A 24106-nucleotide genomic window follows, 5' to 3' on the forward strand; every position below is an offset into this window, starting at 1 on the left:
CCAGGGGTTAATATGCAGAGATCTCACAACTTCCCAACTCCCACAAAACCATCTCACCCCTCTTCCCCACTCTTTCTGCCAACTAGTCACCAGCTATTAAAGCAGAGGCTGGACTCTGTGCCCTGGACAAAGTTTGGAGGAGGACTCCAATTATCCCTTAGTGGTAAGAGATGGAGAAGAGCCATCTCTCCCAGCAGAAAGGAATCTCAGTCCAGATAGGGCTGTGATGCTACCTTTCAGCACGAGCATACTGTCATGCCACGTGTGAGTCTCTCCACCTCTGTATTAAGATCTGCTGGAAGGGCAGCGTTAGCGTCAAACACTACATGACATATGTTAGTCACTTAATGCACTTCTGAAAGGTGCTCAGATACTATGGCAATGAGCGCAGCATAAGAATTAATATAGAACAGACACAACAACAACAAGGATTTTACACTGGTGTGCAGATGGGTGGGAGATGGGGGTGAAGCTCCAACCTTGGCAAAGCAGTAGTTACAAAAAATTAGTCTCCGTTCCTTGTCAGCAAGTTTGCAGAGCAAATTTCAGCCCCTCCCCTGCTGGGAATATTAGCCCTAGGGATGTGGGTCGCCAGGTGAGTGGAGTATGGCCTAGGGGGTGTTGTGTGGGCTTGTTTTCAGAGGTGTGTGCTGCTTTTAAGACCCATTTCAGCTTGTGGTTGTTGAAAAATCTAGCAGCCAGTTCCTGTTGAAGTGAATTACAATGCAACTTTGTCAGGTTGGGTCTTTGGGATATCAGCTGGAGAGGGAGGCAGACCGGTAATAGAGGAACAAGCACAAGTAGGATGCCAGCTCTGAGAGCTAACTCCATGGTCCTATCCTGGGCACTAGATCCAACCTTCTCAATATTTCTGGGATAGTCCCAAATTCATGGCCTGCCTGCCTCATGTGCAGGAAGTTAAGGGGACCCTCCAGAAATACAGAGGTGCATGAAACCACAGCATTTTGCCCTCTCGCATCATGGCACAACGGTATCACAGGACAGTGACGTGCTGAGGCTGTGCCACAATGCTGATGACTGTTGCGCCATCCTATCCAGAGCACAGCATGCACCCCAAAGTGGGTCTCTCCCAGAAATGGCCTCCAAACAGTGGGGAGCTGGGGTAGTCTCATGTAGGAATTCCCCCACCCCCTCTGTGTAGTTGGGAAACAAATGGCACTCTAACACCCAAAGATGAGTGAAAGATAAAATACCTGCATTGAGAGCGGATGCACAGCCAGCTCCTGCCACAGCTCTGGGGACGGTCTATCTGCTACCGTGGCCCAGGGAGAGTAACAAGGAGCTTCCTGCAAAGCAGAGGCGCCACAGATACTTTCATTTTCTCTGTGTGACCTGCAGGGAGGAGGAGCTGCAGGAAGTTTCCACTGCTGCCAAGGAAGGCGGCACAGGCTAATGTTGGGGGAAGGGAGCAGCAGGCTGCAAGGCCTGAACAGGCCGAGTTCCCCGTTTGCAGGCTGCCTGCCTCAGCCTGGAGTATGTAGGGGGCCAGGCTTGTGCCTGGGCCCTGCTTTACGTCTGGATTTTCCTGGACATGACTTCTTTTTTTTGATCTGCCCATCTGTGTCCGGGAGGATTTTCAAATAAGAGGCAATGTCTGAGACTTTTCCTTGCAGAGCAGACCTTGCAGCTCAGAAAGAGCTGTCTCCAAGCCCCGATTGTTCCCTCCCATACAGCCGCAGCTGCCAGCAACATAAATTGCTCCCTGTCAGAATTTGCTGCCTATGTGGTACTGAGCACCCTGCCCCAGCCTGGCCTGCCAAGGAAGCAGAGTTGCCATTGCCTCTAGCTTGGCTGCCTGTCCTGCCTTAGGGCCTCAGAGCCTGGCCAAGAGGGGTGAAAGGGCCAGGCCCTGGCTCCACACCCGGAGGAGAGGCCTACAGGGAGGCGCTGATGGACTGGCGCTGTGTCCTGGGCATGTCCTCCACCTTGAGAATGAGACTGCAGGTACCCCCTCAGGACCCCCAAATACCCCTCCCACTACACATGCACCTTCCAAATACCTCTCTTCAAGTACACACACATACACCTCCAGTTCCCCTTCCCTCTTCCCCCTGGTAGTGTCCTCTATTTTGGAACGTGAAACATGTAACTCTACCTGTGCCCATCCCTGCTGGGAAGCCCCATGTGTGGCAATGAGAACAGATTGCTGTGGCCCATCAGGGTCTCTCCATTCACCAGGGGGATGCTAGGAGTCTGTGTTTGTCCAGTGTCAAGCTGCGCTCAGTCACTTGAATCTCCATCCCATGTGCTGGGGATGCTGGGCACAGACATGCCAAGTCTCACTCATTGGGTATGAGCCTCACTCATTAGCATGCTATCTCTTTCTCCACACACATTCCTAAGCTTATCTTATTCATTTTGAGTAAATAGATAATGTTTGTATTCAGGCGCTGCAATAAACAACAATACATCCCCGTCAGGCACTGGGCCTAGAGCTTGCAAAACTGCTTTCCAAGCTTGCATACTGTGGTAACTATGGAGACTATAAGCCTGCCTTGAGAGGAGACTATGCAGGAGGGGTGTGTGTGTGTGTGTATGAATATTTGACAGTCAAGAAAACGAGTTTGCCCAAAAACCAAGCAGGGCTTTTGAAAGTTTGCGGGTTCTGAAAATACAGTTCAAAATTTAAGCCACACTGGACAAATTCATGTTCTCTGGGCTCTCCAAACCATCCAGGTTTTTATTCCAACCTGCAAATAATTGTTAAAACCCACTGATTTGCATCGGCTCTTAAGCAAAATAAGCAGTCACGGGATAAGAGGGAATGTTCTCTCATGGATTGGCAACTGGTTAAAAGATAGGAAACAAAGAGTAGGACTAAATGGTCAGTTTTCAGAATGGAGAGAGGTAAATAGTGGTGTCCCTCAGGGATCTGTACTAGGCCCAGTCCTTTTTAACATATTCATAAACAATCTGGAAAAAGGGGTAAACAGTGAGGTGGCATAATTTGCAGATGATACAAAACTACTCAAGATAGTTAAGTCCTAGGCAGACTGTGAAGAGTTGCAAAAGGATCTCACAAAACTGGGTGACTGGGCAATAAAATGGAAGATGAAATTTAATGTTGATAAATGCAAATTAATGCACATTAGAAAACATAATCCTAACTATACATATAGAATGATGGGGTCTAAATTAGCTGTTACCACTCAAGAAAGAGATCTTGGGGTCATTGTGAATAGTTCTCTGAAATCATCCACTCAATGTGCAGCGGCAGTCAAAAAAGCAAACAGATGTTGGGAATCATCATGAAAGGGATAGATAATAAGACAGAAAAATATCACATTGCCTCTATATAAATCCACGGTACGCTCACACCTTGAATACTGTGTGCAGATGTGGTCGCCCCCATCTCAAAAAAGATGTATTGGAATTGGAAAAGTTTCAAAAAGGGCAACAAAAATGATTAGGGGTATAGAACGGCTGTCATATGAGCAGAGATGAATAAGACTGAGACTTTTCAGCTAGGAAAAGAGGCGACTAAGGAGGGGATATGATAGAGGTCTATAAAATCATGAGTGGTATAGAGAAAGTAAAAAAGGAAGTGTTATTTACTCCTTCTCATAATACAAGAACAAGGGGCCACCAAATGAAATGAATAGGTAGCAGGTTTAAAACAAACACAATTAAGTATTTTTTCATGCAACGCACTGCCAACCTCTGGAACTCCTTGCCAGAGAGTGTTGTGAAGGCCAATGCTATAATGGGGTTCAAAAGCGAGCTAGATAGATTCATGGAAGATAGGTCCATCAGTGGCTATTAGCCAGGATGGGCAGAAATGGTGTCCTTAGCCTCTGTTTGCCAGAAGCTGGGAGTGAGTAATAGGGCATGGATCACTTGATGATAACCTGTCATTGTCCACTGTCAGAGGACTGGATACTGGGCTTGATGGACCTTTGGTCTGACCCAATATGGACGTTCTTATGTTCTTCTTATGTTCTTATTGCATGGAGAAGTCTCACCTGCCCTAGACTTTAGTATGAGCTAGGACATTGAAGTGTTTCGGATGCAATATTAAGCAGTGTACATTTTAAAAAGTTATTAAGCGCTGGTTGGATTAAAAGCCTGGGCTATTGGATGTCACTAAGGAGCAAAAAAGAGAGTCCCTGTACTAAGCAATGACCTGACACACCCCTGTAAATTCTCACTCTTTGAGGCTGTAAATCTCACTATTAAGGACAGCCAACACTTGGTATCTCAGTGGGCACCACTGCCTAGATTAAGGCAAACCCCAGATAGGGTTGCCAAATTTCTAATTCCAGAAAACCGTACACCCCTCCCTGCCCACTGCCCCACCTCTACCCTGAGGCCCCACCCTGCCCCTTCCTGAGGCCCCATCCCCCATTCACTCCACACTCCCTTCCTCCATCACTTGCTCTCCATCACCCTCTCTCACGTGCTCATTTTCACTGCAAGGCCGAATCAGGCATATTTATTGTTTTGATGGCTATATTATGTTAAGTTCAGGTTTTATTTGTTACAGGACGCGAGAGCTGGCAGCAAAATAGTCAAAAAGGGTAATTTTTAAAAAAAATGAAATTTCACAAAGGTTTTCATGATTCTTTCCCTCCCCTCTTCCCATTTTTCGTAACCATCTCCATGTTTTTTGTTCACTAAAGTTATTGTCATTTTACCTGTGAAATTAGGACCACACATTATCACAGCTGCAATGGGTCCATTAAAAGCCCACTCCTGAAGCCCAAATACAAATCCATAGAGGACAACCATAGAAATGCACATCTGTCCAGATACCTAGATAAATAAATTTGTAGAAACTGACGCCCACACCTACCTGCAGATACACACGTGTATTCATATGTACACATCTAGCATGCACTAACACATATACTTCCACATTATTTAATGTTACAATTGTTGTTTAGTGCCTAGTGTCACAGATTGTGGGGGGACACAAGGCCCTGCACCCCCAGCTTCCTGCAATTCACCATGACTCTCAGCCACCAGTAAAGCAGAAGGTTTATTTAGACGACAGGAACACAGTCCAAGACAGGTCTTGCAGGCACAGACAACAGGATCCTCCCCAATTAGATCCATCTTGGGGTCCCAGGGGCACCTGTCATAAACAGATAGCTAAGGGTTAATGTCTCTTTCACCTATAAAAGGGTTAACAAACAGTGACCTGAAACACCTGACCAGAGGACCAATCAGGAGACAAAATACTTTCAAAACTGGGTGGAAGGAAGTTTGGGTGTGAGTTCTTTGTTCTTTGTTCTTCTCTCGGAGGGTCTGAGAGAGACCAGACATTACTACAGGCTCTCTAAGTTTCTTTTCATAGAGTAAGTAAAACAGGCGGTTTAGGCTTTTTAATTGTTTTAACTCTATTTGCAATTGTGGATCTGGCTGGTTAACTTTTATATGTGTAGTTGCTGGGAATATTTTGATTTGTATTGGTACTGGTGGGAAAGTCTCTTTCTGGTGTCTGTAAGCTATAAGACCCTGTAATATTTACATCTGAAAGTTACAGAGATAATTCTTTACTTTTCCTTTCTTTTATTAAAAGATTTCTTTTTAGAGAACCTGATTGATTGGTTTTTGTCTGTTTCCCTTGTTTTATCCCAGGGGATTGGGTTAACTCACCAGGACGGTGGGGGAGATAGGGAGTGATAAAATCTCTCTGTTTTCCTTGAATCTGTTTGCCTCTTTGAGGAAGGGAAGGGAGATGCTTCTCTGTATGGTGATTTAAGAGATTACATCAGTATCTCAGAATAGCCCAGGGATGGAAATTCTGGGAGGGGGAGAGGTGGAGGAATGGTTTATTTCTCCTTGTTTTAAGAAACCAAGGGATCTGGGTTCTTGGGGTCCCCAGGGAAGGTGGGGAGGTCAGAGTGCCCCAAAACACTATATTTTTGAGTGGTGGCAGCCTATCAAATCTAAGCTGGTAATTAAGCTTAGGGAAATTCATGCTAGTATCTCATTTTCTGGACTCTAAGGTTCAGATTTGGGAAAGTTTGCTAGGACAGCACCACAGCCCCATTGGGAAATCAGAGCCCCATCTGCACTTCCCTCCATTCCCCAGCCACCTCCTGAAAAAACTCTTTCTCCTCAACATCTCCTCCTCCCAGCCTTTGTTTAATTTCCTGGGCAGAGGTGTCACCTGACCTCAAACCCCTTTCTAGGTTCTCACGTTACATGCTCAGGCATCTTTCCTCAAGGCCAGTCTCCCATCCCCCAATGCAGACCACCCTCCCAGGCCTACCCTCCCCACTCAGCATTCACAGACTATATTAAGAACAGTCCCAGTTCATCACACCTAGAGATCTCAACTAAAATCAGGGTTCCAGGGTGGTAGGTATGTACTGGACATACACATAAAAAGAGAGAGTGCAACAAAGAGTCTATAATGTAGCTAGACAAAGGTAGGGAGAAATGTATGATACACTGGCCCTTCTGCAATTCCTAGTCAACAACATTCACTTTTTAAGAAATAATACATTTCTTCTAGAGTTCCTGTCTCTTTTAAAAACTTACAAAATGAATACACACATATTTTATGTCATCAAATTTTTTGTGCGCAAGCCAGCAAAAAGAATAAAAGTCAAAGAGTTAGGCTGCAAATTTTATTCACACATATACCCACATGTGGCAATACACATACCTCCCCTACACAAAGACACACAGTCTCTTACACACATATAATGCATGCATGTACACACTTGCCTACACAGACACACTTTTTCATACACTTTTCCAGGGGTTGCCTAAATCACCCAGCTGGGAAGGGAGGAAGGTGGGCTGGAGGGGAAAAGATGGGGGTGTGGTTGAGGAGAGAGGATGGGGAGAGAAAGAAGCCAAGGATGAAAGCAGGATGGGAGTGACAGGGGGCAGTGAAGGAGAGAGGATGGGGAGTGGGTGGGTATGTGGGGTGGATGGAGATGCAGGGGGAGGCAGAAGGCAACAGGTGTATGAGGATGTGGGGAGACACAGTGGTATATGGGACATAATAGGAGTGCAGCAGTGTATGGAAGTGAATGGGGTGCAGGGCTGTGGGGGGTGAGGAACATGGGGGTGGCAGCTCTGGGAGGTGGAGAGGATGGGTGGGAAAGCACTGCAAGGGGTACAGGCCTGAGACAGGTAGGTTTTGGGGACAGGACAGGATGGGAAGGGGGAAGGATGCAGTGAGGGGGGTGGGGAGGGGACAGGGAAGGATGCAATGATGGGGGATGGGGGTGCAGGGGTGGGTGGGACAGGGAGGGATGCAGTGATGGGCGATGGGAGTACAGGGGGGTTGGGATGGAGAGGGATGCAGTGATGGGGGTGTGGGGACAGGACGGGGAGGGATGCAGTGAGCGGGATGGGGGTGCAGCCCCATTCCCAGCACTTGGAGATGGTGATATACATACCTCAAACTCCTGGATGTCGGTGATGGGATGACAAACAGACCGTGGTTTGCCGCAGGGCACACAGTGCAGCTCGAGCCTAGCCACATGAGGAGTGCGAGGAGAAGAGGGCCGGACAGCAGTGAGGCTGAGAGGCGTGCGCCATGGGACCCTTCAACAGCTGCCTGCTGAGCACTTGCGAGTTCCTCCCTTGCCCTGACCCAGTCAATGGGAGCTGTGCCTGCAGGCAGGGGGTGGGGGAGCATGTGGACCCCCTGTCCGCCCCTAAGACTAGGAGCCGGACATGCTGGCTGCTTCCTGACCCAGGAGCTGCACAGCACGGCAGCTAGCAGGGAGCATGTCAGCCCTGCTATGCGGCACAGTGGCGCTGCCAACTGAACAGCCAACGGCACGGTCAGTGGTGCTGACTGGAATTGCCAGGATCCCTTTTTGACTGGGTGTTCTGGTCCAAAATCGGACATCTGGTCACCCTCACCCCACATGAGGCCCATTACCCTTCCCCCATGCTGGACCTCTGGCCTCATGCCATAGGATGGGCACCCCCAAAAGAGCTGTTTGCTGGGCCCACTGCCAGCCCTCTGCCTGGAGCACTGCTCCTGCTGTGTGCTCAGGCTGGGGCCTTTCCCAGAAGAGGGATGACTTAATACGCACCCAGTGCTCTGCAGGTGTGGATACAGGGGGAGCCTTGGGGGCAGCATCCCAGCAGAACGAAGCCATGACAAGCAGCAGGTTGGGGATCCTATTGGGCAGGTGTTGGCCTTGCTTCCATAGGATTTTACCCCTTCTCTGCAATGGGGTTCAGGCTGGGGGTGAGTGGGTCTTTTGATTGATAGGTTTGTATCAATCCCATTATCAGAACCAGCCACCACCTGACTGTCCAATCAGGACCCTCTGCCAGTGCAATCCTGCATCTCCATGCTACAGAAACTCTTTGATTCTCTTCCCACGGCCCAGCTTCACCCCACCCCAGCCTCCTTACCCCATGGAAAAGCAGAGAGTGACAGATGAGGAGCAGCTGCTGCCTCACACCAGTGCTGAGAACCTGGGGCTGGAGTCTCTCCCCATAGGGCCGTTTCAGGAAACAGGGGATGGAGGGTGGGGCGGGTCAGCCATAGTCGGGGGGGGGGCATGGGTGACCCCAGGGGATGATTTGGCAACTGAGAAAAACCTTCCCCACCCACAGCCTAAATCCCCTGTGCTGGGCTCCTGGTGAATGCTACTCACCCTACACCCCAGGGGCTGCCCTTGGAGATCCCCTCGACAGTATTCTCATTAGATTTGTTGACAATGATCACCCCAAAGGGAAATCTCCCTCCCAAAGACTTTCCCCCCAATCCCCATCCTTGCTGGTCAGTGTCAGCTTTCAGAAGGGTCCCTGCAGCACAGCGAGAGGGGAGCTCCTGGAGAGATGCCATTCTGCTGCAGCCTCTGGGGAGGTTGAATGGAGGCCTCCCCATGGCAGATGGAGCTGTTCTGCAGCTGATGAAGCAAACCTTCTTAGGAAGAAAACATTCCTCCTTCCCTGCTCTGCAGCCAGTACTGTTCTCAGTGCCCACATGAAGTAGAAAAGCAGGAAGTGCTACTGCGCCAGCCTCCCTGCCTGGAAGGAGGCAGACCAGATCAGCTGGCAAGGGCTACAAAGGGATCTGCTGGCGTTACAGAGGAGACACAAAGCAGATGGAGACACCCACTGCTCCAGCCTAGGAAGGATTGTCTCCAGGGCCGTAGCAACAAAGAACGTGGCCCCCTCCGAACATATGTCCGGGGCCCCTTACAATGCAGAAACGATAAAAAACTAACAACTAAATTAATAACATTTATCCGCTGACCGCCATTATGAACGCAAATACACATTCTTTGAATGGGTCCAACTAAAATTCGAAACTGACCAACAGACAACTGATGTAGCCAATAGCATTATGATGTATCATAATGACTTCACGGTTTTGTCAGTAGAACCGACATGGATTGTGCAATAGCATCAATAAATGTCACTTACCTAGTTATACCTTACATTTTTTTTGGCACTTTTAGGGGCCCCCTTCCTTGCGGGGCCTCCTCGGGTCGGACGGTACGAAGGGCGCTCGCTACGCCTCTGATTGTCTCTTAGCAGCCGGGGAGGGGATTGGATCAGGGTGGTGGGGAGCGAACCCTTAATGTTGCTCTGTGATGGCTCACCTCAGATTAGCAATGATTTCTGATCTAAGGCTTAAGAATTGCCCTTGGCCTGGTATTGAAAAGCTATGGTGCTGCTGTTTGGCATTTGACTGTCAGGTGTTTTGCCTTTATTTATGGTGCTGATGGGACTTGGAAATCACCCAGAAGCCCTGCTGGCTAGCTGCAAAAACTGTGTTTGAGTGTAGAAAGCAAGCAAGCAAGGACTATATTCTGTTACCCCTCTGGCTTGCAAAGGCCACCTGAAGGAGCCGTCATGTGACTGGATTTCTCAGATTCAGAGTCACTTGTAAAGACTTGTTTCTTTTTTATGCAGCATCTTGAAGCATTTTTGGTATCTTTTTTTCCCTGCTCCTAAACAGCTTGGGTGTGCAGGGATTTTTACATTAACCTGCAGGTAAGAACGGCACCCACTTGCAAGATTCAAAGAATCAAGCAGAACTGTGTGGCTGTGCTTTGAGCTAATTGAATATTGATGTCCGTGGGGAGTGAGCTGATCGTTTGCTCAGTCTGAAGCACTAGGAACTGAATGCTGCCCTGGGGACTCCCACCAGCCAGTTTACCGGCAGGGTGTGCAGGGGTAAGGGGTGGAGAGATTATTGAAAGTCTTAGGAGGTAGACTGGACCATGTTCAGCCGGTCGGGATATCAAGCTCTTCCACTGGGGGACTATAACCGTTTCCCACAGTCCAGCATTGGAGTCTATGGATCTCAGAAGAGCTTATTTTCCTTTGGGCACGTGCAAGACCCATGGGACCAGGTCCCGCAAATGAAAGGCAAGTATAGGACAGAGGAGCAAGGTTTCCTTCTCTGCTGGCCCAAGCATCATCATTCACCTTGGTGGTTATAGCCCCTGCAAACACTGGCCTCTCCCTCACGCCAGCCTTATGCAGGGTGCAGCTCTATGATTGCACTGGCATTACTCCTGACTTGCACTGGGCTGAGCAGAATAAGGCTCTATGGGTGTTTCATTTGGGGATTCAGGGGTTGGAAGAGTCCAAGATGGAGGCAGGCTGGCGGAGTCCAGTCTGGGGATTGTCTCCTGTGGCCTTCAGTGAATGCTGTTAGGCATATGGATGTTCACTGACCAAGAGCAAGAGACACCAGGCCAGATGCTGCTCTGTGTTGGCATCAATCTGGAGTCGCTGCACTCACTTCAGTGGATTGACGCTGGTGTAACAGAGCAGACAGAAGCTGAGGCAGCCCCTTCTGTCTCTGGGGTGGTTTCCAGCTTATGGCATTCCCCTCAAGGACAGTGCTGCTGAAGGACACCAGGGCAGAGATCTGTGACCACTGTCATTGGGTGGATCCATGAGTTGCCTATGCGATCCCAGCATTGCCTTCTGTGGTTTGCTGCATGTGTGTCTTGAAACAAGGGAAAGGCCATGGGCCTGAGACCAAGCCGTGGGCAATGCTGAGGGACTAGGGAGGTGCTGCTCTCTCCAAATTCATTCCCTGCCCCTCTCTTTCTCTCCTACAGGTTCCTCCCAGGACTATCTGTCATGGATTTGCCATGGGATTGTCACCTCTTTGGCCTTCCTGCTGATGGTCATCACCTTCCCCATCTCCAGATGGTTTGTCTTGAAATTAAGTGGGAAATAATGCCTGGTCCTTCCCCCTAAATCCAGTTGGTGGTGGGAGGGGGAAAGTCTGAGGAAAGGCAACGATGCCCTTTTTGCTGCTTGGAGTGTCCTTAAGAAGTTGCATGCTCACTGCATTGTGTACTGCTGCAGCCTTTCCAGCGGGCACCTATGGCATAAAAGCCAACTGACAGGAGTGGCAGCATTCTCTCCACCTCAGGCCAACCCCTTTACGCTGTTGAGAAGACCCAGCTCTCCAGACTAGAGCCAACCCACCAGCTAGTCTATAGCGAGTCTAACATCAGGAGTTCCTGTAGAGCAAAGGCTGCCACTGGTGCACACAGTGCTCTCTCTGCATTTCTAGGGCACCTTTCCCCTGAGGATCAGAAAGGGCTTTGTAATCATCATGAATGAAGCCTGGCAATGCTCCAGGTGTGAGTGCAAGAGGCTCTCTTGGGGGACTGGAAGGGAGGAGTGTCTTTATTTTCTACTATTAAAATTTGTGTAAATGTATATTCAAGGCAAATGCAGCTGCAGGCTACTGGCAAGTTGTCAGTGCAGCCTGTGGCATCTAAAAGTTAGGGATCTCCTGGTCTTGAGAGGTGCCACGTACCCTTGACTCCTGTTGACTCCAGTGGGAGTTGGAGGAGCTCAGCTTGCCTGTAGTGTGCATCATCTGGACATGAGATTCTGCTCAGCTTACTGAGTTAACAAGCAAACATCTGGGGTCACCTGTCAGAGAAGGGTATACCTCGCAGGTGGGGCCAAATGACTTTTAGAAATCTTAGTATTTTTTCATTTTCTGCTCAGTTGATTTGAATTAATTAATCATGGTCAGATGCAGCAGAGACCATGGTTGTCCTTGGGGATTGAACCCATGAGCTCCACACCAGAAGCACAAACCCTTACTGTTGGTGCAGAAGGATGAGCTCCATTAGCTATGGGGGGGCTCTTATGTTTGCCAGAGCCAACCACTAGAGGGAGCACTGTGCATTAAGCCCAGGCATTGTAGGGACAGAGAAATGACTTTTCTTAAACTGCCCAATGTGTGTTTTTCCTCCTGCCTATTTGATTTAAATGTTCCCTTTCCAGATAGTCCCTGCCTACGAGCGAATGACTGTATTCCGCTTGGGCCGGATCCGAGCCCCCCAGGGGCCAGGCATGGTCCTGCTGTTGCCATTCATAGATCACTGGCAACTAGTAGACTTGAGGACAAGAGCCTTTAATGTGCCATCACGTAAGGTGAGCTACATCCATTTCTAAGGTGGAGGATTTGCTGTGTGATGGGGCAGCTTCTCCAATGAGCCTGGTTATCCATTGCAACTCTCTTGAAGAGATCAGGGTATAGACCTTTGCAAACCTTCCTAGTGAAAGCCACATGTTGAATCTTGCATGCTTTGGGCTTTCATTCCAGTTGTAAAATTGTAGTACAGATTCACAAACCTTTTAGATGAACTGAGGCCAAATATCATGAGATCGTAGGCCAGGTTTTCCTTCCACACAGCCTTCCAGGGGGCATGCTGAGCCAAGATTTTCAAAAGCAATCAGTGGTTCTGGGTGCCTGAATTTGTGGGTGTCCAAGGTAAGTGACATCTGCTTTTCCAAAAGTGCTGAGCATCCACCTGTGAAAACCGGGTCCTTTTCAGGTTTCTGCAGGTAGGCACTCCCAATTACTACTCTTGTAGAACTTGGCTGTGATTTAGACCAGCCCAACGTTGGTGGTTTGGGCCAGGTTGGTGTTTATTCCAACTTAAAATGAAATGGGGGGAGGGATTTGAGCCATGGACAAAAGACAAATGTCTCATCAACAAAAATTATTAGTTGCAAATCTATGTGATCTGAAATTGAGATGATGTTGTTAATGTAACCCTTCTGCCATGTGGAGCCAGCAGCAACCAGGGCTGGGTTCAATATCTAGGAGTTCCTTTCCATTGATGCAACCCAGAACCAGCTCAAGTCCCCACCCCATAACCTGTGAAAATTACACATCACCTCTAGGCGCACCTGAGAGGCAATAGTTTCCCACTCGCAAGCACAGAGTTTGAGTGTTAATGAAAGGAGGGAAGTCACCCAACATTAATTAGGGAAAATGCCACAAGCGGGATTCATAATCATAAAACTGTGAGCAGGACACCCATCCCAGCATGTGTGGGGCAGTGCTTTCCGCCTCATGTTCTTGAGTTCTACAACCAATAGTTCCTTTTCTGTGCCATTCTCTGCTCCCTCACCATACCCCACTCACAGTGATTGTCCTTGGTCAGAGAAGATCCAGGGTTCAGAGGTGCATCTGTGTGAGTTCACCTCCCACCTGGGGAAGAAGGCACCTTGCTTGCTTCACCATCTGAGCACTTGCTTTAGCTGGCCACCCTATCAGCCGTGGTTCCTCTGCACTGGCCATCCCGCCAGCCACTTGTTCTGCTCACTGCCTCACCAACCACTTGTTCACCAACCATCAGTCACCTTTTTCTGTCCTCTGCACACCAGTCTCTTAGTAATTTTCAACTCTGTGCAGAACACAGCCCCACCCCAACTGGTATCAGCTCTGATTGAGCCTTTAAAATAATAAAGAGGCTCCTAATGAAGCCTATTTAGCACTTTCTTTTAACAGTGTGGAGGAACAGGTTAAATCAGTCTGAGGAGGACCCCTGGGGAGGGCCCACATCTTCTAGCTGGAACAGCTGTCCCCAGCCCTCTTACTGTCACAGGGCTCTGGCTTTCGAGCCCCTGGCTTAACAAGGTCCTTTCAGCTGTGGGGGACCCTCTCATTTGGGACATGTTACGGAAATTTCTGTTCCCTTTTATTCATACAATACTGACAACATTGGTAACAGCATTTCACTGCTCCTGCATTCAGTACTAAAATGATTTGTAACCCAACACCAGCCAAAGTTGATTACTTTGAGCAACACACCTCTCTATCTGCTTGATATCTAAGCAGAGCAGGAGCAAACTGTATTTACATGAACACACTTAAAGTCTCCTTCCCTCCCAGCTAGGGAATTCAGGGAAGAATTCATTCAGACCATGCTTACATCGATGATAATAATCATGTTCTTTATGACAGTGTCTAAAGGCCAGCCAAGAATGAGGCCTCGTTGTGCAAGAAGTGGACAACCACAGAGTACCAGATGGCCCCTGCATCTATGATCTTACAATCTAGATAGACAAGACAGACACAGGGTGAGGGAGGGGGTAGAACTTGTGTCCCCCCTCCCCCCATTGGTGCTGGGTGACCCTGTGAGAGCGTAGCGTTTGGGTCTGGACAAGTACCTTAAAGTTGATTCAGATACTCACCCAAGGCAGCAAAATTCAGCCAGAAGGCTCACGCTGTCAGGTTGGCTGGTGAAATCTTGAGTACTTCTGATGTCTGCTTGGGGTGGAAACTACACAAGAGGAGGAGCCCTTAGCATAGTCTCTTGGTTGCATTGGCATCTGGTTCCAGAAGGACCGAGAAGTGCCATCAGTAAGGCCCTACCAAATTCACGGTCCATTCTGGTCAATTTCATGGCCATAGGATTTTAAAAAATCATAAATTTCATGATTTCAGCTATTTAAATCTGAAATTTCTCGGTGTTGTAATTGTAGGGGTCCTGACCCAAAAAGGAGTTCGGGGTGGTGGTGTCACAAGGTTATTGTAGGGGGGGTTGCAGTACTGCTACCCTTATTTCTATGCTACTTCTGGTGGTGGTGCTGCCTTCAGAGCTGGGCCGCTGTAGAGCAGTGGCTGCTGGCCAGAAGCGGTTGGCCAGGTACCCAGCTCTGAAGGCAGAGCCATTGCCAGCAGCAGCACAGAAGTAAGGACGGCATGGTATGGTATTGCCACCTTTACTTCTGTGCTGCTGCCTGCAGAGCTGGTCCCCAGTCAACAGTGGCCACTCTCCGGCCGCCCAGCTCTGAAGGCAGCAGCACAGAAGTAAGAGTGGCATGGTATGGTATTGCCATCCCTACTTCTGCGCTGCTGCTGGCAGGGCACTGCCCTTCAGAGCTGGGTACCTGGCCAACAGTTGCAGCTCTCCAGCCACTCAGTTCTGAAGGCAGCCAGAAGTTAGGGTGGTAATACCTGAAATAACCTTGTAAGCCCCTTGCAACTCCCTTTTGTGTCAGGACCCCTCAATTTGAGAAACACTGGTCTCCCCCATGAAATCTGTACAATATAGGATTAAAGCACACAAAAGACCAGATTTCATGGTCCATGACACATTTTTAATGGCCATGAATTTGGTAGGGCCCTAGCCATGATGCATAAAATGAAGGAGAGGGAGTTAACTCATTTGGGTTTTTGTAACTCTATAAATAAGGTTTGGTTTGAGATTTGTGGAGGTTGGTTTGTGGGGTTTTCCTACATTTTGTTTTGCCTGTTTAAATGAATCAGGGATGCCCCACTGGTTAGGAATCAGAATTTGGGGGATAGCAGTCCAGCTCTTCCAAGGTATGAGGGCACTTAACTTCTATTGAATCAATACCTTGGAGAATCTAGGCCCTCTTTGTTAATGCTGCTGTTCACAGCTGACCTCTAAGGATGGAGCCGTGATCTCCATGGGGGCTGATATCCAGTTCCGAGTGTGGGATGCAGTGCTGTCTGTCATGATGGTGAAAGATCTGAATGCAGCCATCTGAATGATGGCCCAAAACGCCATGACCAAGACCCTGCTGAAGAAGAACCTGAGGGAGATCCAGACAGAGAAGCTGCGGATTGGGGACCAGCTCCTGGTGAGGGTTTGCTTATGACTTTGGGCCCTGCTCCTGTGCTGTGACATGGAAAGTGAAGCAACCCATTTCAGTCTGTGCCTCACCAGCTGCAGGACCCGAATCCCTAATTCTCTAGCTATGTAATGTTACTGAAATATTGGGTCTGCTTAGCTGAGAGCTAATTAACAGCTTGACAGGGATAAGGAAAAATGCTTTATTTTGCAGAAAAAGGAGAGCCTGTACTTTGGTACAAAAGACTTTGTTTTTGGAATGATCCGATGGGCAGGGACATCAGCGGGTAGGGACTGAAATTGAGCTGCATACCTGTTGAGAGAGGTGAGAGTAGTTTGGAGGGAAACAATATATTTGGTTAGTTTTTTATTATTTTAGGTGGCTAAATTAGTTACAGGTTCTGGATTAGCAAATTTGGTGTATGCCCTGCCAAATAAAAGTTCAAAGGGTGAGAGATGGAGCCGGCCTCTGGGGGCAGTGCAAACTGCCAAAAGAGCCAGAGGCAAGGCTTGAAGCCATTTTAGCTCAGTCTGAGCACACAGTTTAGAGAGTTTAAGTTTTAAAGTTTGATTTAACAAAATAATACAATAGTTACTTGTTTCCCGTTTGCCCTTTATACATGCCAACCCCCACCCAGCAATTAAGTCCTTGCAGCAACTAGGTATATTAAAACACCTGTCTAATTGCTGGCTGTGCCACCAAACTCGTTCTAAAAAAAAAATAGAGTTGTGGGCTATTCCTGCAAATCTCTCTAAAGTACTCTCCTTGCAAGTAGTACAAAAAACTGAATGGGCCTAAACAAAAAAATACCAATATAATAAATACAAAAAAAATCTAAAATTTAGTACTATTGCTAAAAAGCTAAAAGAGTCCCTCTTTTTAATATCCTTAAAATTAAGTATAACTTGCCCCTTTATTTAAAAAATACTAAAAAAATTAAAAAAAAAAAAGCTGCCTTCCCCTTAAGGCCTGTAACCAAACCCTTCAATTTAATATTAAAACGAAAACATTTCCCCCTATAAATATTTCTAAAAACGCCCAAAAACTCCCTTGCCTCCTAAATGGAGCCTTTACTGTAAAGGCAACAAGCATTCTTTATAAAAAAAATGGATCCCCTCGTTTCTCCCGCTGGGCCCTGTAAATAGTACTCATAACTTTTATGTAACCCTTCTGCCCCTCTGAGTTGGCACAACAAGGGTCGGGTTCAGTATCCAGGGGTTCCATTTCAGTAACACAATGCATAACCGGCTCGAGCCCCCACCCAGTGACCTGGGACACTCACATACCACACCCCCCATGGGCGCCTCTAGGAGGCAATACTTCCTCTCTCGCAAGCATGGAGTCTGAGTGTAGCGAAATCTTTTTAATAAAGGAAGGAATCAATGTGGCATCCCATTGGAGAAACACCACAAACAGGGTTATAACACAAACCATAAACAAAAACCCACCTCCAAGTACGTTTGGCACTGTCCTTTTTCCCCTTAGGGTTTTAAGTCCAATCACCCCAAAGTCCAACAACCCAAAAGTCTCTGGTCAATGCCACCCCCGAGTTCGAGAGTTTATCTGTAGAGGTCCCTCCCCCCAGCCTGGGTAGAAAGGGGCATCTTACATGGTCCGGGGCCAACTGCCCTGCCTCTCCGTGGGTTCTGCTTCCGCCTTCTCCACGAACTGCTCCATTTTACCAGCCGCTCCACTCTGCTCCTCCAGCCATCCTCAGAAACTGCTCCGCTCCACCAGCTGCTCTGCTCCATGAGCTGCTCCAGTTCTCTCTGCAAACTGCTCAGCTCCGCTCGCTCTGTGGGCCGCTCCACCCGTCCCACAACTACTCCGCTCTGCCAGCTGCTCTGCTGCCACCAGCTGTCCCGTGATCCGCTCCAGCCGTCCCCACAACTGCTCCACTTCACCAGCTGCTCTGTTCCACAGTATAGCTTCAGGCTCCCGCACTAGTTAGCACAGTACTCAGTGCTCTCAGCTCAGTAATTTCAGCTCTTTAGTAATTTCAACTCTTAGTGATCTCAGCTCTTAGTAGGGGAGCCCCAGTGCTAGTGCACCATTAGCCCAAAGTTCAGCTCAATAACCTGCATTTAGATTCTTGAGGGAATAAAAAAAATCAACTCTGACATTCCACAGTGGAGAGAGGAGGGGGTGGAACTGGTGCTTCTGGCTCCACAAGGAGACTGCACCCCAGGCACAGATACCCATCCCCAGCCTCTCAATTCACTGGGTTTTGGAACCCATGTCCCTTGTCTAGCAAGTACCACCCAACTGAGGGTGAGTCATTTGTCACCAAGCAGTCCCACAGCTCGGCAGTCTGGGATAGGGTAGGCGTGCCTATGCAAATACGCTCTCTGAAATTCTTTCCACTAGATGTCAGGGTAGAGCTTATCCTAACTCTGCTTACATCTATATAAATGTTTATTCTGGCATTGTGTTGCCTCACCCATCCCTTCAAAAAATGTCAAAATGCCCACAGCCCACAGAATCACTTGCAAGTTTTACAGCTACTTTGTTTGCTGTTATGTATTGTAGGGGCATCCTAAATGGTACCCATGCCCTAAAACGCTTAAATATCTCCCATTAAAAGTGCAAAAACCGCATGGTAAATACTCCCCAGCAGTAAAATGTATTAGTAACCCAATGCCACCGAGTTGCGGGTAATACCCTTACCCTCTATTTAAAAACCCCTGGCTTGTATTTTATCTGTAGTCATAGCGCTTATAAAGCTCTCCCTCCCGGCTGGCGGGGTCGGTGTGGTGTGGCCTGTGTATTGCCTAATATTCAAATTAACACCATGTTAAATTCTAATCAAACCCTCAACCTAAAAAGCTATTCTCACAAGCTTTTTACCCCCTCCATAAAAACTAAAATCAAGCGCGCCAAAAATCCCTTAGTTGCTAAGCAAACAAAATTTCATTCCTTTGTCTGTGCATTCATTCCTAAATTAAAAATAGCTAAATTAAAAAAAGCAATTATAAATATTTCTACAAAACTTAAAAAAGCAGCCAGTTCCCAGCACTGTACTTCAAGAATATACCATCTTGCACTGCTCAAGACAGCAGTGCAAGTTTATTAATTGGTCTGCCACTTCGTCAATGGAAAGTGGATATACACCAGCCTTTGCAAACCTGAGCAGATTTACCAAACACTTCAAGCAAATTCACTGGTAAAGATAAACAGTAAAAGAAGTTTATTGACTACAAAAAATAGATTTTAAGTGATACGCAAAAAGTCAGCGTTAGTTACCAAAATAAAATAAATATAAGCATGCAGTCTAAACTCTCAGTTCTATTAGACTGGGTATTATCTAGATTAAGCAGTTTTTCTCACCCTCCCCGGATATTGCAGTACACAGGTTTCACCCTTGAAACCTTGGCCAGTCTCCTCTGTTGGAGTCTTCAGTTTTCTGAGCATCCTTGCTGCTTGCAGCATAGGTGGGGGAAGGAGAAAAGGCCAAGCATGTGGCCCTGTGTTCTGTTTTATACCCTTAGTCCATGTGCTTGGAGAACACAAGTCCAGGCATGTCTGGTGGGCATTGCTGAGTTACCACCTGACAAAGTTAAGCAATTCCACTGGCATGGCCTTATGCAGGTGACTCATTGCATTGTAGCTCCCTTGCTAGACAATGGCTGTTGATGGTTATTCAACACTCGCCCAGGCATTGGTTATCACCCTGGTTATTGTCTCTGGAGAGCTAGGATCTGGGAGCTTCCCAAACCCACAGCATATTTTAGTGACAATCATACAACACAATTCTCATAACTTCATATGCACCAATGAGATATAGATAGCTAGATGGAACAGTGGGTTAAAGCAGATCATAACCTTTCCCATGATACCTTACATGGCATGTTTTATATGCAATATCACAGTTATATACAAAATGATTAATATGTAGGTTATAAGACACTCCCCTGGGGTATAGTGTGTCACACCTGCTAAATAGGAGTGCCCTGGGGGAGCGCAGAATGATAATGCCAAGAGTTCACACCGAGAACCCAGCAAAATCCACTTGGCACAAGGCTCTGATGATGGAGGTTGTGTACCAATGGGTCAGGCCTAAGCAGACTTCCGAAGGGAAGTGGTGGATTCTGCAGCTCTCAGTGCCATCACAAGAAGCCTGGAAGTCTTTCTGGAAGATGTGGCTTAGCCAAGCACAAATTGTTGGGGTCAGCACAGGTGTACCTAGGTGAATTATCTGGCATATGCTATGCAGGAGGTCTAATGGTCCCTTCTGGGCTTACAATCTATGAATCAGCTCAAGAAGAGGAAAAACATCAGGTGAAAGGCTTCATGCACAGCTGGGTTTCAACCCAGGCTTTTGTTTTTGTGGATGCACATGTTAGTACAGAACCTCTCCCCGCACCCCACCACTGAAATTTGTGTTACTCCCTAATTGAAGTCTACAAGAGTTTCGTATCCCCTGAATGGGGACATTTGGGCAACTAAACCCTTAAAATACCATTCATCTTGCTGGGCATCTTGCCCTGTCAGGTGAATTCCATTGAGTGGCATTGGGTTCCTGTCAACAAAAGATAAACTACTCCCTTCCAGCAGGAGAGGTGGAATTGCAGTGCTCCAGGACTGCAGCTAGTCATCTAACTACTTGATTTGTTGGTGCAAAGGGATGTTTAGGTCTTTTCCACATGGAACATTACTGCAAGGCATGGCGAGGAGAGGTGTGACTCTACAGCACACTAGCTTGCCACAGTGCAGCATCCCTATGTGGACACTGCTACAGCATATTAAAAATCCCAGAATGTGCATGGATTCACACCCTGGGTACACCTTCACTACCCGCCGTATCGGGGGGTAGCAATTGATTGCTCGGGGATCGATATATCGCGTCTCATCTAGATGCGATATATCGATCCCCGAACGCGCTTATATCGATTCCGTAACTCCACCAACCCGAACGGAGTTGCGGAATCAACAGGGGGAGCCGCGGATATCGATCCCGTGCCGTGAGGATGGTGAGTAATTCGATCTTAGATACTTCGACTTCAGCTACGTTATTCACGTAACTGAAGTTGCGTATCTAAGATCGATTTTCCCCCGTAGTGTAGACCAGCCCCCTGACTTGCCATGCAGTAACTTCCACATAGACAAGTCCTATTCTCTAACAGCTGATTTTTGCACCCACGATTTGCAAGTGAAAAATTGTGCCTTGGAAAACAAAAGCATTTCTAAAACTTTGGGCCACAGAACCTATAGAGGAGGGGTCAGAGAAGGAGATTTTGGGAATGTCCTAGACTAAGGATCCCTAGAAGTTCTTGAATGTCCCTGCACAAGTTGTTAGAATTCAGTGGTTGGTCTAATTTGTGCTTTAAAGTGATTTGCATGCTTTTGATTAGCTATATATGTGGGTGTGTATATGTGTATATGTACATATATTTATTTTTAAGTTCCTCTAAAATAATTCTTGATCTACAATAAACATGTTACATATACCTAGCTATCTGAGTGTGGTGGTCTGATCATCTGTATACATTAAGAGAATAAAGCACTGGGCTGGGACTCAGGAGATCTGGGTTTTACTTCTGGCTCTGCCACTGATTTGCAAGTGTCCTTGGGTAAGTCACTTTGCCTCTCTGCCTCAGTTTTCCCATCTGTAAAATAGGGATAGTGATACTGCCCTCCTTTGTGAAGTGCATTGAGATCTATGGGTGAAAAGCCCTACATGAGAGCTTGGGATTACTAATGAACACTTTTTGTGGTATCTGTAGCTATGCAACTTTGGTGTACTGTGGCTTTAAATTTCTCTAGCTCTGCTGTCTGCCAGGATGCATTGCAGAACTCATGCAGCATGCTGGAAACGGGAGATCCCCACTCTCTCTCTGCACACTTTCTCAGGGGAACAATCGTTTGTCTAAAATAAATGTTCTGCCTGAAAATATGGAGACTACAAAGAGCTCTGGAGGCCAGGGGCGAGATCCTCAGGTGCTGTGAATCAGCATAACTTCAGGGAAGTAAACAGAGGGGACCTTCAAGCTCCATCTTGTGAGTTGCTGATCCCTGCCTCTGCATGTGCTTTGAGATCGTAGGGTCTAGGATGATGGGGCCCAGAATGGGTGACGACCTCTGGGCACTTATACAGTAGAAATGTTTATTAATAATGTGCTGTACACCAAGGATAGATGACTCCATTCATCTGGCACCAAATCCTTTTAAAAGATACAGGAAGATACAGACTTGTCCTACTATCCAAAGCTGAGACAGCCTCAAGAGCAAGCTAGGCCTGCAGCAGACCACTCAGCTGGCAGCTGACACAGTTATAAGCTTCCTGGTTCCATACCAGGGTCATGCCAGGGGTGAGGCAAAAGCGACAAAGGAAACGCCCACTGCTCCCCCTATAGAGCATGTCTTGCTCTAATCTATGGTGTGAGTATATCCTGGGCAGGGCTGGCAGGTTCCCTAGTCAGGAACCTGATTGTTGCCTTAAGCACCAATCTTTGAGCAGCACAAAAGCACCAGGGGCAAACTCTATAATCCTTAGTCAAGCAAAGAGCCCAGTGCCTTGATCAGGAGTTTTGCTATATAAGGAAGGTGCACTTTGGCCCATAACAATTCATTACTCAGCTGCAAAAACAAGGAGGTGCCTTTTTACTGATGCTTTCAGGCCTGATCTACAATCCCTTCTGCTGGCCCCGCTTTCTGTAAATAACCATCCTGTCCTGAAACAAGCTTTAGATTTATTTTAAATAGCAGGCTGAAGCCCTACTGTGGCTGAAAGCAAAACTTCAACAGAGTAAGAGATTTATTCCCCTCCCCACCCCTTCTCTTGGGCCAAGATAGGCTAGTGTTAATCAGGAGTACCCACAAATGTTGAGGGAACTGATCTGATAACACTGACTTAACAGATCAGGAATCTGGCCCAGTGAGATAAAAGACCTACCTCTGCTCCTGAGCCTTGTGCTAAAGGGAGGTGAGGATTTCATTGGCACCCATGGCAGCAGTAGGCACCCAGCACAGCTGTTATTGTGTGGTGAATCCCATGCATGTTACACTGCGATTGAATCCCAGTCACTCAGTGCCTGTCCCTTGTCACACATCTGCCGTGACCCCGGTAGCAGTCATAAAATGATGACGTATGTTTGCATGTTAGGTCATCTCTTTTTTGGTGCTTATGAGTCACAGAAGATGAAGCAGAGACAGAAGGGGTCTAAAGATGCCACACAAACAAACAGTGCCATGGAAACCATATCAGCCCGTTTGTATCATTCTAACCGCACACAAGGGCTTAGCTTGTTCGCTCCCACCCCCTTCAAGCCCCTCCTTCCCGCCGCGCCTGCAGAGAAGACATGTTGAGGTGTCACTCGAACACTACTGCCATCTGACCATCCCCATCTGCTATAGTGGCTCCTTGGGGGCTGCTGCGGTCACGTGTAGTGGAATTAGTAACGTTACCATATTTGAAGTTGAACATTGAAAAAAGAGGACACACCAGGAAGCCCCCTTCCCCGCCTCCATTCCAACCTCTTCCCCAAAGTCTCCGCCCCCTCCCTGCCCCATTGGACCCCTTCCTCAAATCCCCGCCCCGGCCCCGCCTCCTCCCTTGAGACCACCACATTCCCCTACCTCCCCCCTCCATCCACCCGAAATAGCTGCCTCCTCTCTCGGCTTCAACTTTCCCGGCTCCCGCCGCTTTGCAACCCAGTCGCGGGATCCCTCTCTGGCTGGGCTGGAGTAGAGAAGTGCTACGTGCGTGGCCCAAGCCTTGCCCTCGGGCTCAGGGGGCCTTCCACCCCGCTGCCAGCCGGACCTGGGGAGACTGCGGCAGTTCAGGCCGGGCGGCTGCGGGAGGCGCTGCAGCGCGGGCCCTTCCCAGCGGGAGGGAGCTCGGGCTCCCGGGAACCGCTGCCGCGCACCGAGAAACTTTCCCCTGCGCTCCTTGGGAGGGGAAGGGGAGGCAACTCCAGCTTCACAAACCGCTGCGGGGGGTGCTCCTTGCACGGCCCGGGCGGAGGGGGGAGACTGAGGCGCTGCCAGAACCGTGGAGGATGCTTGGAGGAGGGAGAAGCGACCGCGGGTCCCCACCCCCTCACCTGCAGCTGGCTGCAGGGACAGCACCGCTCTGTAACAGCACTGCGGGGAGGGGGGGGTTGCAATCTGCAGCAAGCTGACACCCCAAGAGGGGGGGAGAGGGAGGGGCACTGGGTAGGGTTATCATACATCCCTACTTTCCGGACGATTTATATATATGTAAAAAATCCTCCCGGACGGCGATTAACACAGGGCCGCCCAGAGGATTCCGGGGGCCTGGGGCCCTCGGCGG

General features: G+C 48.2%; 2 protein-coding genes and 1 long non-coding RNA gene across 4 annotated transcripts in view; 1 reads left to right on the forward strand and 2 right to left on the reverse strand.

Annotated features, from left to right (window-relative positions):
• The window catches only part of LOC127058307 (immunoglobulin superfamily containing leucine-rich repeat protein 2-like), a 79499-nt gene extending 78114 nt beyond the window's left edge, over positions 1-1385 (reverse strand). Inside the window, exon 1 of one of the 2 annotated variants that reach the window (XM_050968125.1) lies at positions 1215-1385. In XM_050968125.1, the coding sequence (XP_050824082.1) occupies positions 1215-1220 (6 nt within the window). In that variant the 5' untranslated portion in view covers positions 1221-1385. The remainder of the gene's footprint in view (positions 1-1214) is intronic. The other variant, XM_050968124.1, reaches the window with a different exon arrangement.
• A 3098-nt stretch (positions 1386-4483) lies between these two features.
• LOC127058463 (uncharacterized) lies at positions 4484-22891 on the reverse strand. The gene is made up of 4 exons (XR_007776379.1): positions 22727-22891; positions 19162-19539; positions 14428-14516; positions 4484-5095 (listed from the first exon to the last, which is right to left on the reverse strand). It is a non-coding gene; the product is annotated as an uncharacterized LOC127058463 (long non-coding RNA).
• STOML1 (stomatin like 1) lies at positions 10182-16141 on the forward strand. Its single transcript, XM_050968494.1, is given in 4 exon segments — positions 10182-10329; positions 11034-11144; positions 12230-12375; positions 15640-16141. Coding segments are annotated over 4 exon segments (627 nt in total). The 3' UTR covers positions 15862-16141.
• Positions 22892-24106: the final 1215 nt, after the last annotated feature.

This window comes from Gopherus flavomarginatus, chromosome 9 (assembly GCF_025201925.1).
Source record: "Gopherus flavomarginatus isolate rGopFla2 chromosome 9, rGopFla2.mat.asm, whole genome shotgun sequence".
Taxonomy (NCBI): domain Eukaryota; kingdom Metazoa; phylum Chordata; order Testudines; family Testudinidae; genus Gopherus; species Gopherus flavomarginatus.